At 53.7% G+C, this 14,136-nt stretch overlaps 1 protein-coding gene across 1 annotated transcript in view; it reads left to right on the forward strand.

Annotated features, from left to right (window-relative positions):
- The first annotated feature begins 1,196 nt into the window (after window positions 1–1,196).
- Window positions 1,197–14,136, forward strand: part of PKP1 (plakophilin 1) — a 52,144-nt gene continuing 39,204 nt past the window's right edge. The window contains exons 1-2 of the mRNA XM_043569410.1: window positions 1,197–1,687; window positions 12,429–12,535. Coding sequence (XP_043425345.1) covers window positions 1,486–1,687; window positions 12,429–12,535 — 309 coding nt within the window. The 5' untranslated portion in view covers window positions 1,197–1,485. The remainder of the gene's footprint in view (window positions 1,688–12,428; window positions 12,536–14,136) is intronic.

A 14,136-nucleotide genomic window follows, 5' to 3' on the forward strand; every position in this document is an offset into this window, starting at 1 on the left:
TCTGATGGCCCCTTCCGTCGCAAATTAGAAGGGAAAACTAAAAATGAAGTATGTGAGCTGTGGGTGGCAAATATAGAGGACAGCTAAAGGGACAGCTGTGATAGCATAACACAGCTGAAGGACACCCCAAAACTAAGCAGCTGATGGGACTTCACACCTAGAGAGTTCAGAATCGGTGCCCACAATGAGAATCCTGAGTCATCAAGAAATGCATAAATTATATGCTCATCTTTTACTTACAGAGAACAGGCAGGGTGTGATGCCTTTTAGAAAGATTTCTGTCAACGTAGTTTTTAAAATACTCGGCTTCTGTTACACACCAAATTCCCTGGTATGAGCTACCTTCGTGCCTGGGACCAGGCTACACGAAGGAAACATCACTCTGCGTGTGTCCCGGGGGGTTGGGTGTATAGGAGAATGTCACAGAAGTCCCAGAATAGTAAGTCCACAGTGGGGTAGTTTTATGAGACAGACAGCTTTCCAGGTTTCCAGGAAGGCTCTGGGTAGGATACAAGTAGACTTAATTTACCTTAAACTGGCTAGCTTTTATTCATGCATCCATTCAAAAATATTTTTATTGAGCCCCTAATATGTGCCAGCACCATTTTACGGGCCAAGTCTCAGTTTCAGAGAGAATCCACTGTTCACACGGCGTGTTCCTCTGGCGTGCCGCTCATGACAGGTGTACTATTCTGTAGTTTTGTATCTCAAGTCTGTCTGGCCCTTGAGGCTTCATGCCCCCACCCCAGTACCTTCAGGTCGACTGGCTTCCTTTCGAGTAGAGTGGGTTGTTCCCACAGGATTGAGCACTCCCTTTAGACAGCCCTCAGCCTGGGAGCTGACCACCACCCAAGGGGCTGGTCTCTGCCATGACCTCAGGACAGGAGGTGGATTTCAGGCTCTCTCGGGATGGGGCGGGGGGGGGGGGGGGGGGCGGTGAACTTATCAAGAAAGACTCCTTTTTCCTCGAGAGAAGTCTCCCTGGGTTCCTGAGCTGAGCACATACTTTCTCCATGAGCGAGCAGGAACAGGACGGAGGGGCGTCTCCCTGGGGCCTCACCTCCCGCACGTCACGGAGAAGGGAAGCGAGAGCAAGGAGCAGAGAGCAAGAAGACGCCGAGGCCCCACACTCCGGGCTCGCGGCCCTGCCCCCCCCCCCCTCCCCAAGAGCGCTCGCTCCCGCAGCGGCAGCGCCCTGCAGCTCGGCACCTGGCGGGGGCGCGCAGCCAGTGGAGTGGGTGGTGCAGGGCAGGGGTGGTATATCCAGTCTGACCGAGGGCGGGCCCCGCCAGTGCCAGCAGAGGGACGAGCCGGGGTGGAGGCGCCAGGAGCCGCTGCCGGGAGCCTCACGCGGACCTCTCACTCTATGGCCCTCGGGAGCCGCTGAGCGCCAGCAGAGCCGCAGCTGCCCGCCCGCCCGCCCGCCCCGCCGCACCTCGCCGCCCCTCTCGGCTCTCGCACGCCCGGCCCGCGCCTCCCGCCGCCATGAACCACTCGCCGCTCAAGACCGCCTTGGCCTACGAATGCTTCCCCGACCAGGACAACTCGACGCTGGCTTTGCCGTCGGACCAAAAGATGAAGACCGGCACGTCGGGCAGGCAGCGCGTGCAGGAGCAGGTGATGATGACCGTCAAGCGGCAGAAGTCCAAGTCTTCCCAGTCGTCCACCCTGAGCCACTCCAACCGAGGTAAAGACTCGGCGCCCGGCGCGGCCCGTGCGCCCCTGCCCCGCGCGCCTCGTCCGGGCTGCGGGGACAGGAGGTGGCGCGCGCCCCGGGGCGGCGGGGGGGCGGGGGGTGGGGGGGTTCTGCGCGGCCCGTCCGACCGGGTGGAGCGGCGGCCGGCGACCGGCTGGCGAGCTCCCCAGAAGCCGGGAGGCGCGAAGGCGGGCTCCCGCGGCGGGGGACACCGCCACGGGCGTCTCGCCAGCTCGCGGAGGCTGAGGATCGCCCGCGGGCCCTTGTCCAGGCCCAGAGCGGGGAAGGCTTTCTTCCCCCAACTGCTCAGGAACAGTCCCCTCCTCTCTCTTGTTCTGCCTCGGCCCCCCAGGGCTCCCCAGGGCTGTGTGCCCCCCTCACTCCCCGTCCTGTCCTTGAGGCTTTGCTTTTCACTGCGCCAGCGGCAGGTAGCCGGCGCCCAGGCCGGCAGGTTCCCCAGTGTGTGGCTGCCGGCGGGCAAGGGAGTCACTGTGACCCCAGTAGGTGCTCAGGAGAGGAGGCGCTGCGGGACGGGAAGGTGCCGCGGGGAACAGGGACAAGCCCGTGGTGTGCCGCAGCACGCTAGCGGGAGCCTCAGACCTGGAAGAGGCAAGTCTGGTTGGAAGGTCACCCCAGGACCAGCGCGCTCCCTGAGGCTCCCTGAGGACCGGGAAGGAGGTCTGGGGATGCCCTGTTTCCTCAGTAGCTAATGCAGAAACTCCCTTTCCCACCAGATTCTCCCTACCTCACTTGGCTTAAGTAGGAAGGAACAAGTGTCAGGGGGACGCTTGTGCAGGAATTGAGGTTGGCAAGGCTGGGCATCCCAGAAGGCCCCCAGGGCTGAGCCCTCAGGGTGAGCACTTGTTTAGTTTAGATGCGGGGCCTGACCAGCCATCGACCCCACCCCTTCACCCTGTGCTGAGGTCCCCCAAGCCTGGGAGGCTAGGCAAAAGTGATCGGCCCCCTGCAACTCAAGAAGGAAGGTACGATATCTGATAGGGCCATTTGTGGAGAGTTTTTAGGCCAGATACTTTAATACAAAGCATTCGCAGTAAGAATTACACACCAACCAGCAATCGTTCTGTTTATTTATTCGTTTAGCTAAATTTCGCAAGTGCCGACAAAGATTCCACAGACTGCAAACCAGTACAGGTCAACCAAGACTTATTTATGCAGTCTGGCCCCTAAGAGAGTGTACAGGGTGTGGGGGTAGTAAAGAGGAAGGAGGCAAAGGAGACAGACCCCTGCCCACCTCCCACCACACACGTGCACGCACGCACGCAGCAGCTCACATTTCCTACCTCTGGCTTTTTCTCTCTGCCTGTCTCTCTCATTCCTGAGTGGCCCCCGTGGAGAGCTGAGGGGGAGAAAATGGCTGGCTGAGGACTTCCCTGTACCCCGAACCTAAAGGTCTTTGCTGCTCAGTGTGCCCTTTGCCCTGGCCTGGAATCCTGGTTCCTCTCCTGCCAGACTTCCACTCAAGGTCATGCAGACTCCAGAGCATTTGCCTCCGTCTCTTTCATTTATGGTTTGATAGCTGCATACTAGCCTTTTTTGGAAGTAGGTTCGAGATTAAAAAAACAAAAAAGTGTCCCCATTTCTGGCCACGGTCCAGTCACAGCTCAAGGCAACCTACTCTCTTCTCTGCATAAGAGTCACCTATCCCTTTCCACTCCCACGCCATCCCAAGAAAATCTCAAAAATGCCAGGTGCTCTAAACACCCGTTCTTCTTCCCACCTGCAGGGATGCCAGCGAGTGTCTGTCATCATGCAGTGCTCTGTTTCTGGCCTTGACCTTTGTGGGTAACATCTATCCAGGGGGATCTCATTCTCTCCATCCCGAGGTCCTCCAGGGGGCTTCGGCCAGGCGACAGTTGACTTCCTTGGCTAATGCGTATCTTCCCAGAAAGAGGCCTCTCTAAGGACTGACCCAGAAGGTGTGTCCCCTCTACCCTCAGCTCTGGCGAGGTTCCCACAGGGGCTAGTTTCCCCAGCGGCATCCAAGGTGGAAGAGGCGGTTAGATCACTTGGAGCTGGTGTTTCTGGTTTATCTGGCTTTGTTTTCATCAGATTTCCCCCTTCTCGTCATCAGAACCGCCCAAGCGTTCCCTATGTGCCCAGTGGCCATTCCTACTACCTTCGCTCCCTCCTTTTGTGTTGGTTTATATCCCCTGCACCTGCTGTGACTGCTGGGAGGGGCAAGTTGGGAGTTGTAGAAGGACCATACCCCAGGGCCTTGCCTTCACCCTGCTGGACACACTGGACACTCTTCAAGAGAGAAGAGTCGAATTCTCTAGGGTGTTTTGTTCTGTTGGGACCCCTGAATCCCACCGGGGCTCCTCTGGTTAAGAACAGCCGCTCCTGGGGCGCCTGGGTGGCGCAGTCGGTTAAGCGTCCGACTTCAGCCAGGTCACGATCTCACGGTCCGTGAGTTCGAGCCCCGCGTCGGGCTCTGGGCTGATGGCTCAGAGCCTGGAGCCTGTTTCCGATTCTGTGTCTCCCTCTCTCTCTGACCCTCCCCCGTTCATGCTCTGTCTCTCTCTGTCCCAAAAATAAATAAACGTTGAAAAAAAAATTTAAAAAAAAAAAAAAAGAACAGCCGCTCCAAAGAAGGCCAGCCACACCTCACAGGTTGCCTGGCGGGGAGCCGCCACCCCTTGTACGCCATGAGGGACAGCCAGGAATCGGCCAGTGGTGTTTCTGGTAATAGAACCAGCTTTTCCCCAGAGTCCTCCCCACTAGGGTTCTCTTCTGTCTTGTCGGTGAGGGGGAAATTGAGCCACCCATGAAAAAGGAGTCCTGTGGAAGGAGCCTGCCACACAATACCCATTTCCACCTATGCCGTCCCCCAAACACAGCAGATGAGACAGATGCCTCGTTGTGGTCCCCAGGGAGGGAGGCGAGGGCCCTGGTGTCATGAGACCCTGCAGAAGGAGACTGCTCTGAACCTGCCTGCCAATGTGGGTCTTCTTGTGAACTGGCCACTAAGTATTACTCTCCTGTGCTTCCAGAGCATGCTTGAATGCATCAGGGTGTCTTCTCAGACTGTGTGGGAAGCGGGAGGAAACCCAGGGGATGGGGCTGCTTAGCCAAGGATCTCTGTTAGGGAAACTTGACCTGCCTGAGGTGGGAAAGGCCCTGCAGGTGCTGATCATGAACTGCCCTGTCTGGGGGTCAAGGGCTATTGCACTGGTTAGGCAGCCTGGAGGGAAACTTTTCCACATTCAGGTTCTTTAAAAATTTTTTTTAATGTTTATTTATTTTTGAGAGAGAGACAGAGTGTGAGTGGGGGAGGAGCAGAGAGAGAGGGAGACACAGAATCAGAAGCAGGCTCCAGGCTCTGAGCTATCAGCCCAGAGCCCGACGCGGGGCTCGAACTCACGAACCGTGAGATCATGACCTGAGCTGAAGTCAGACGCTTACCGACTAAGCCACCCAGGCGCGCCCCCCACATTCAGGTTCTTTAGAACTTCACTTGGTATCTCTTCCTAAAACTTAACCCACATCTCATTTGATCCAACTTCAACACACACACACACACACACACACACACACACACCACTGTCTCTGCCATGAATACTCATCACACACCAAGTTTAATGACACTACCTTTCTGTTCCACATCCCTTCTCCTTCCAGGCAAGTCCCAAGACTAGCCTGTCATTCTTGTGTGTCTCACTACCTGCTTAGACATCTGTGATTTTTACTTTCAATTTTCTCCTTTCTTCTCCCAAGTACCATTTCCTATTTAACATGGCCAAACCTGAATTTCTCCCTGATCAGAGATAGGGTTGGGGCGACCTTAGGCTAGGGGAGGTGTCTGTCCACCCCGCTCCTTCAGCATCCTGCATCTACCCCTCACTGGGCAGTTGCTACTCCAGGAGCTCCTAGGGGGCAGGCTTGTGCTGGCTTGGTGGCCGTGGCGTGTACAGGTGGAGGTTTGTTGGCACTTCTGTATTTGCATTTGGCTGTGTCTCAGCATAAGCCTCTGCCTGTGTGAGGGTCTGCTCATTCTACCCTCTTGAAAGTTGTCTGTTCCTGACCGCAGACCATAAACAGGCATCACTTCTGGGGTTGTTTTCTTGGGACTGAAGCTGGCACGGGAGCGAGTGAAGGGTGTCTGGGCTTCAGCTTATTCCAGCCGCGAAACATCCTAATTAAACTTCAAATGGACCAATTCCTGTTTCTTTACAACGTATCTTGGCTTGAAGCTCAGGTTTTACCAGACTTTCCGTTTGCCTGTTACAACACATGCAAAAATGCCAAGTATTCCAGAATGTTTCATGGCAAATGTGGTTTCCCTGGAGCCTGCTCCTTTGCGAAGCTCGTTGGCAGAGGTTAAAAAAATATAGAAATCAATGTTTCTCCCCACACACCAAATGGTAAATATCAAGAAGCCAATTGTTCCGGACCTAAAAATCTGGCAACTACCCCTGCCATGAGGTATGACCGCTAGAAGGTGTGTGACGTTTGGACAAAGTAAGATGGCAGAATGTTAGATATCTTCATGTGAAGTTCTCTGTAGGCACACACCACACATGTGTGCATACACATATACACACGAATACCCCACACCCATGCACATACACATGTGTGTACACGCACACACACACACACGCACACACGCACACATGCACACACCATCCTTGCAGTTCGTGCTAGGGCAAGAGTCCAGCCTGGTGTCAGGAGATCTGAGTTCTACCTGGATGGATTGCTGACTGCTGTGTGATCTCGGGCAAGTCACTGCCTCTCGCTGGGTCTCTGCAACTGTAAGAGATTGGATTAGATCATTTCCAACATGTGCCGTGATGGGTAACAGTCTTTGGAAATAGGTGGTGTCACTCCCTACCTCTGCAGGCCATCCCCCCAAACCAGCTGCAGCTGTCCTGCAAAAAGGCTCCTCGCCTCACTGTGTGTCACTCACGGTTTCCCTCTTGTAAACACCCTGACATACCAAAAGCCATCCAGTCCGCTGCTCTCAAACCTGCCTCTGCATCGAAATCACCTGGGGATTTTAAAAAATGCAAATGTTTGAGTCCCACCCTCAGAGATTCTGATTTAGTGAGCATGGGGGACAGTGTGGGCATCAGGACTCTGAAAGGTTCCCAGGCAATTCTGATGGGCAACAACGTTACGGTATGGTTGTTCCGGTCCCCATCTTTCACTCACACTTAGATTCAGCATGAAGATCAACCCCATGGGATGCACACACACACACACACACACACACACACGGGTGGATAGACACCTAACATGGTAGTTGCTGAAGACAAGTTTTTAGTCTGGATCCCCAGCCAGGCGGCTGAGTCCTGTTCTGACCTTTGCCCACACTAGACCACTGCCCTGCCCTCTGTGCCAGTCCTGTCCCTACAAGATGCTCCCACTCTCTGCCCTATCCTTGGGTTTAGTGGTGGCCAGGAACAGATGATCAGAAAGAGAAGCAGATGTGCTAGTGAGGGAGAGGAGCGGGCACAGGCTGTAGCAGCATCTCTGCTCTGTACACATGCCCAGAAGAAGAGTAAGAACCATGCCAAAGTGCCTGGGTGCGGTTGTGCTGAACTCTCTGCCCACCTCAGGCTCATGGAAGCGTCCGGATAGGAGATGTACGTCCAGAGTGCTCCCAGCTGGCCCTGGCAGAAAGAAATGGGAGGGTGTCTGGTCATTCCCCTCCCTTGGGCACCTGAACGTTCACATGGGCACAGTCCAAACTGCCCAATCTTGAACATCTCTGGGGGAGATCGTGCTAGAAGTATCTTCTGGCATTTCTTATTCTCTCATTTAAATTCCTCTTGCTATGGGCCTAGCCTGACAGAGCACCACCGGTGGAAGAGACTTCAGGGGGTGAGAGAAAGACGTTGTCAGGGCTGGAAGGTAAGGAGCTGCTTCCTTTCTCAAGGGTTCTGTGCTGAGGAACAGATGGACTTTACAGGGTAGAAGCCAGAAGAGACATCGACCGACCTTAAGGGACACAGATCGAACCGTAGATCTACATCTAGGGCTGTGTGCTGTGGGACAAACCTTCCTGACTAGCAAGGGAGAGGGATCTGGGGCGGGGGGCGGGGAGGGGTGGAGGAGAGAGGTTTCAGATGACCTCTGTCCCTAAGGGCAGCCTGTTGATCATGAGTGCCTTCTCCAGGCAGACCCTGGTCCTGGGGTCAGGAGTGGGGTGGCGATCTAGTACAAGCAGGAGATCTCTCACTTCAGGGAGTTCCCAGCCTAACCGGGGACATCTAGAGCCTGGTTTCTGGGAGAAGGGCCCATGGTGCCCACGCGTGCACACACACACACACACACACACACACGCCCACGTACCCACATACCCACACAATGTACAGAAGCCACACTCCAAGGAACACACAAACCAGCGCAGAGTGAGTAAAACAGTTGGACAGAAAGCTGGCATGGTTACACTAGAGTGCCATGAGCCGGGTGCACTTTGGAGTGCCCAGAGCACTGGGTGGAGTCACCTGTAGGAGAAGCTGATTTTTGTGCAAGGTTTTGAATGCAGGGAGAGGGTTTGGCTGAGAAGAAGAGAAAGAATGTTTCAGGTGCGGTGGGTGTGACCTATTTGAAAGCTTGGAGGTGGAAAAGGATGAGTCATCCCTGCAAAGGTTTGCCTGTCCTCATTGGAGAGAGAAGTCCATATATCCTAACAAAGAAGCTGCCTCTCTTTTCAAAGCTTCGGTAGGCGAGAAAGCTTGGGTTGCCCCTATGACACAAGAGAGAATCAGATAATCATCTCAGGCACCAAAGGGAAGCAGCATCCAGGGACGCTGATGGTGTGAGTGGTGGATTTTCTGAGAGGGCTTTACGCCCTGAAACACTGACACAAGCTGAGACAAGCTGTGTGGACAGAGCCGCTGGAATTGCTTGTATGCCGAAGAAAGCGATACATTCTCTGAGACATCTGCTCTTTGACCTTGGGGTTCTGTGGGTGGGTTGTCTCCTGGGGACAATGCACAAGTTGAGCCGGCAGCCGGCTTTACTGAGAAGCCACCATCTTTGTTTACGGCGTGTGTGCCCTTCTAGAGAAAACTGTGGGAATGCACTCAGATACAAGAGTGGGGGTGATTCTGTGGGGTGAGCTGGGTGCTGGGATCGCCTCCCCTTACCACTCCTGACACCAAGAATCCTCCTCAAGGAGGTGGCTGTGCCTGTTCTAAAGCTGTTCTCAGACCCTCTGTCTTCCTGGATTAGCCAGCAAACCCCACCCCCCCCCCCACCGCCCCCAGGGACCTCTTTGGGTGGGAGGAGGGCCTGGTTGGGTAAGCCTTCAAGGACCCTGATCCCATACTGCAATTTGGGGGATGTGGAGCCTCTAGGCACCAGAAATCTAAGCACCTCCACCATGAGGGGTGGGTAAGGAGAACTGGTTGACAAAAAGGGCCAGCTCAGTCCAGGTTCGGCCCAGCCCCGCCCAGGGCCACGCCCTGTGCCCAAGATCCCAGGGAAAGAAGAGACACAATTCATGCCTCAGTGAGTGCCCAAAGTACATGACGATGGACACTGGCACAGTCATGAGATGGAGAACTGATTACACCTTTCCGTGCCCTTATTCCAAGGAGGCAGTCAACCAGGGTCATGGGACCAGGTAGAGTTAATCAGGAAAGGCTTCTTAGAAATGAGTTCTGGAGAAGTCAGAGGACTAGATGGAGAAGGGAAAGCTTTCAGAGCTGTTACTATTACTGTCATTGAGAACCCCCATGTTCTTGGTGTTGAGCCTGACTTTCCAAAGGCAGTGTGTACCAGCCAGACACCCTAGGGTCAGGAGAGGGGAGCAGCGCTCTTGCGAACAGAGCTCACCTCCTTCCTGCACCTCATTGGTCATCGGGCACAATACAGAGTGTGACTTCAGGTAGGCAAGTTCTCTGGACTCCTCCTTTACCTCAGAACCTTGGCCCCCAAGTGCAGCTACCTTTCTGCCAGAGAAGCAGCACTGGCTGTTGTGATGGCAGCCTCGTTCTCACAAGGGAGCCAAGCAAAGCATCTTAAGGTGGGAGTCAAGTGATCTGACCCCCAGTTGCAGACAGATCTTAGGGGGTGCCTTCAGGAGCCACCTGGAAGGACCTGGAGACCTTGGCCCCACCAGTAGGGAGTGCTATAGCCCACACCTGCCACCACTAAAGTCACCACTAGGACACAGGGACTGGCTTTGGAGTTATAGGACATTCCAGAGGTCCTATTCACCCCTGCCTCCATGACAGAGAACTCCCTACCTCCCACATGGAGAAGATTATGTGAGAGGGAGGCAGGCAGGTGCAGGGCATAGAGGGAAAAGATGCTTCATCTGATGACCGAGAGGGTGAGTGATGTCACTGCTGACAGATTCCCTTTTGAGAAAGAGTAGAGGCCCCATGGGAGCCTGCCCTCCACTGAGCCTCCCGGGGATGCCTCCCCTAGCAGAAGGCCTCCCTGGGGCTCCATAGAACTCTCCATCGCCACCCCAAATTTTCCATCTGACAGCAGCTGGCTGACCCACACCTGCCCTTGGATGAGAGATCCCTGCTCATGGGGCAACAGCCAAGTGAACGCTGGCCTGCCAAACCCTGGAAGGGATGATAGAAGTAGGCCGGATGGAGGAGAGTCAGACGAGACCTGCTGTCAGCTGCCCCGGGGCCTGACCATGCATGCCTAGGGTCCTGGCTGCAGCCCCTTCCCTGCTGTAAGCTGCTTCTGGGCGTCTGAGTCCATGAGATTGCTTCCAGACTCCTCCTAACAAAGGCAGCCTTTCGGGGGCAGGGGGTGCAGCTTCCTGAGAAAGGGAGAGGAACAAGCTGTGTATGCTCAATAGAGGAGCTTACAGTAGGTCAGAGGCTCAGGGAGAGTCCCTGTCAGGAGTCAGGCCTGGGCCTGCAGGACACCTCTGGGAGGACCTGAGGCAGGCAGCAAAGGAGGTGCTGGTGTAGCCTTTGATGTCTCCCCGTCTTCCTTACAAGCTTCTCTGAATGCCATGGGGCATGGGTTACTATAATCATACAGTCATGGAACACTGGAGCTGTATGCGGCCTTTGGGGTGTATAGAAGCCAACCCCTTCTTTTTACAGAAGAAGCTGAGGTCCAGGGAGAGCAAGTGACTTGCCCAAATGTCGGAGCCAAGACCAAGGTCAACACCTGTAGGCTCCCAAGGCAAACTGTCTCTGCCACAGCCAGTAACCTTAATGGCCTATTGGTCCTCCATGATGGGAGAGTGGTAATCAGGGGCAGTGCCCCTTCTGTGTGCTATGGGGTGGTCATCTGGCTGGCTTTCGACAGAGGAGGTGGCACCACGCAGAGATGCCTGCCACATCCCAAAGCTGCCCCTCTGCTATTCCATCTGCCCTCAGCCTAGATACTCCAGTCCCCCCACCATCCCCAAAAGATTTGGGAGTCTGAGTGGGTATGGTGGATGGGGAAGGAGCTAATCTGGCTGGGAAAGATCACTGTCAAACCCTTCTCCCTAGACATGGTTTCAGATGCTGCAGTCTGACCATCACTTCAGAGAAAAGAAGTGGCCCTCCCCCTTAGGAGGCTGTCACTGGATCCCACCTTCCTTTTTTCCCAGAGGGCTCATCATCTAATAAGAGTGTGGGGCAAGCCTTGCTCTGGATGTCCAGACCATACCGCCATGACTTTTCCCTCATGCAGGTCCCAGTGTAGGGAATGGGACAGTAATGTGAGTCAGGGTACAGACAGCAGGGCACTGTGTGTTTAGAGATAGAAGAGATTGCCTCGGGCAGGGTTGGTCAGAAGAGGCTTCCGCAAAGGGGTGAGGTCGTGAGCTTGGCCTTGAAAAATAGGTGAGATCTGAATGTTGTGACTGATAGGGGAAGGCAGACTCCGCAAGGGACACGGTATGAGCAAAGTCATGGCCATGTCACGGTCAGCCGTGTTTCAAGGACAGTGAGACAGCGAACAGACTAGCTTTTGCAGTGTTGGGACGATCCTTTGGAGGCCACTTGCCATTTGGTGAAGGGGAGAAGGGAAGGTAGCCCTACCAGCAGCCCAAAACCCAGTTCCGATTTCTGTGATTCAAAGCCATTTTGCTGCTAATAACCCTAATGACACTCTATCCTCTCGCAGAGCCTATCATTTGTGGGTCTCCAAGCACTCAGAAAACATTAATTAATCCTCACTGGGGCCTTTGAGGTTGATGGCCACCCTCCCCACTTCACCATCTGGAGCACCTAGAGGATGAAGGAAAGGACAAAAGATCACCTCGTCACTCTTGGGGGCCGGGCTGACGTTTGAAACAAGAGTCCTGCCCTGAATTGGCCTCTAATCAGCCCTCCCGGCTCTGTGGCCCTGACCTTGGGACTCTGGACCTGGAATGCTGAGATCGTGCCAGGCTTCCCCCAGTGGGAAGCTTATCCTTGTGGAACACGGAGTCGTGATTCCCTTGAATGGAATGGCGGTGCTCCGAGGCCCTCCAGGCCAACTCCTGACCTGTAGGTGTCAAGTCACCCCAAGCCCAGGGAGACATTTAGTCAGCCCAGGAAGGGCTCAGCTGGTTTGCAGAGCTGTCCCCGCCGCAGTCTGCCTGGGCCCTTCCTCGGCCCTGGCTGTGGAGGAGGTAGAGTGGAGAGACGGAGAAGGCAAGTAGATGATACATTTCCTATCCTGCTCCTTCAAGAGCTCACACCTGGTCTCCTCCATGGGGTATGGTGTACCTGGATACAGAGGCGACGCTGTGGGGAGGAGAGGCGAGTGAAGAGCGTGGCCATCACTGTCCTAACGCCCTGCCTTTGTCCTCAAGGTTCCATGTATGATGGCTTGGCCGACAATTACAACAACTATGGGACCACCAGCCGGAGCAGCTACTATTCCAAGTTCCAGGCGGGGAATGGCTCATGGGGTTATCCGGTAAGGAGCTGCGTGCATTCAAAAAGACCTGGGGTGTTGGGGAGTGGTTTAGGGTTTATGGCGGAGCAAACCTGCATTGGTTGCTGAGAAGAGTGATACAGGGTGGAAGGGGGCTGCTTTGGTCCATGAGGTGAGGCCCGCCAACCATGACCATGGTCCATTTGCTTGGCCATTATTTCATAGATGGTTGTTAGTGCAGGCTCCTGTTTGGGCTGATTGGATATTTCCAAATGTCCCACATGAGAACATTGTAGAAAAAGCATAAAGAAAACAGCATATTTTTAAGTCCGTTTTCCAAAATGTCTGATATGATCATGGATTTGAGAGAAGTTTGAATTCTTGAGGTCCATTTGTGGATTAAATTAAATGTTGCTAGGAAACTCCTGAAGGGACCTCTCTGCTCAATATGTGCTGATGACCAAGGAGAATGCTCTAGAAGTCTCCTGGGGCTAGGAGAGCATGTCCCCTGCAGTGACTCTTGGATAAGAGGGCACATGCTGGAATGGAGCATTGCTTAAGTTTATAAGTTGGACAGGGGCACCTGGCTGGCTCAGTTGTTGGAGTATGCAACTCTTGATCTCAGGGTCATGAGTTCGAGCCCTAAGTTGGGTGTGGAGTGTCTGTAAGTTGGATACATCTGGATTCAAATCGGAGCTCTGCTACTCACTGAGTATGTGGCCCTGGGCAAGATAATTTTACCTCTGGGCCTCAGTTTCTTCACATATAAAATGGATATAACAAAGTCGTCCTTGTGAGGTTATCATCAGGATTCAATGAAATAATGTGCATGGAAAAAAACCTGATGATAATTAGTCTTCAGGTCAGTTTTAAAACGAACACAGGTAGAGATTATTCTAGATCCTTTAATCTTGGCCCTGTCACTGTCTTTCTTTGTGATTTCAAAGAAATCACTATGCCCATCCATCCATCCATCCATCACTGAACAAATATTTATTTAGCCCTATCTCTGCACCAAGGTCTGTGGTAAATGCTCTGGTTCAACCATACAAACCAGCGTTGGCGCTCTCCTCAACTCCAAAATCAGGGGTATTGGGCTAAGTGACACCCAAGTTTTCTCCCTGGTTCCAAATTCTATGACTTTCATTTATTTTTGCTAATTTTAACATTAGCCTGTATGGTTCTTGGGAATTCTTTTGTGAGGCATTATGCAGATGGGGCTAAAGACTGCCTTTCCATGGGAATCTGGGGCACTGTCTTCTTGGAGCTCCAGGTTTCAGTGCTATTTGCTTTGAGGTCACATTGCTTACAGATGTCACCCCCGAGTGTCAGGGTCCCGGGCAAGGAAGAGGGTTTACGAGTTGGGTGTTCTTTTTATTGTCAGTGTGATCCTCCCTTCCTAAGTTCTTGCTCCGGCTAATTGTGGAGTATTTGTCTTTCTTGCATGTTACAGGTTAGGGACTAAAGGGAGGCGTTAACTAGGTTTCCTGCAAATGTATTTCCCTCCCATTTTTTTCCTGAGTTTTTGATGTCAATTGATACCCTCAGAGCAACATATGGACAGTTGACTGAGCCCATAAGCCGGCAGATCAAGGCTCATATGTGAATCAAGTGCTCTGACACCAAGAGTGATGACCAGACAG

The sequence above is a fragment of the Prionailurus bengalensis genome, chromosome E4 (genome assembly GCF_016509475.1).
Source record: "Prionailurus bengalensis isolate Pbe53 chromosome E4, Fcat_Pben_1.1_paternal_pri, whole genome shotgun sequence".
Taxonomy (NCBI): Eukaryota; Metazoa; Chordata; class Mammalia; order Carnivora; family Felidae; genus Prionailurus; species Prionailurus bengalensis.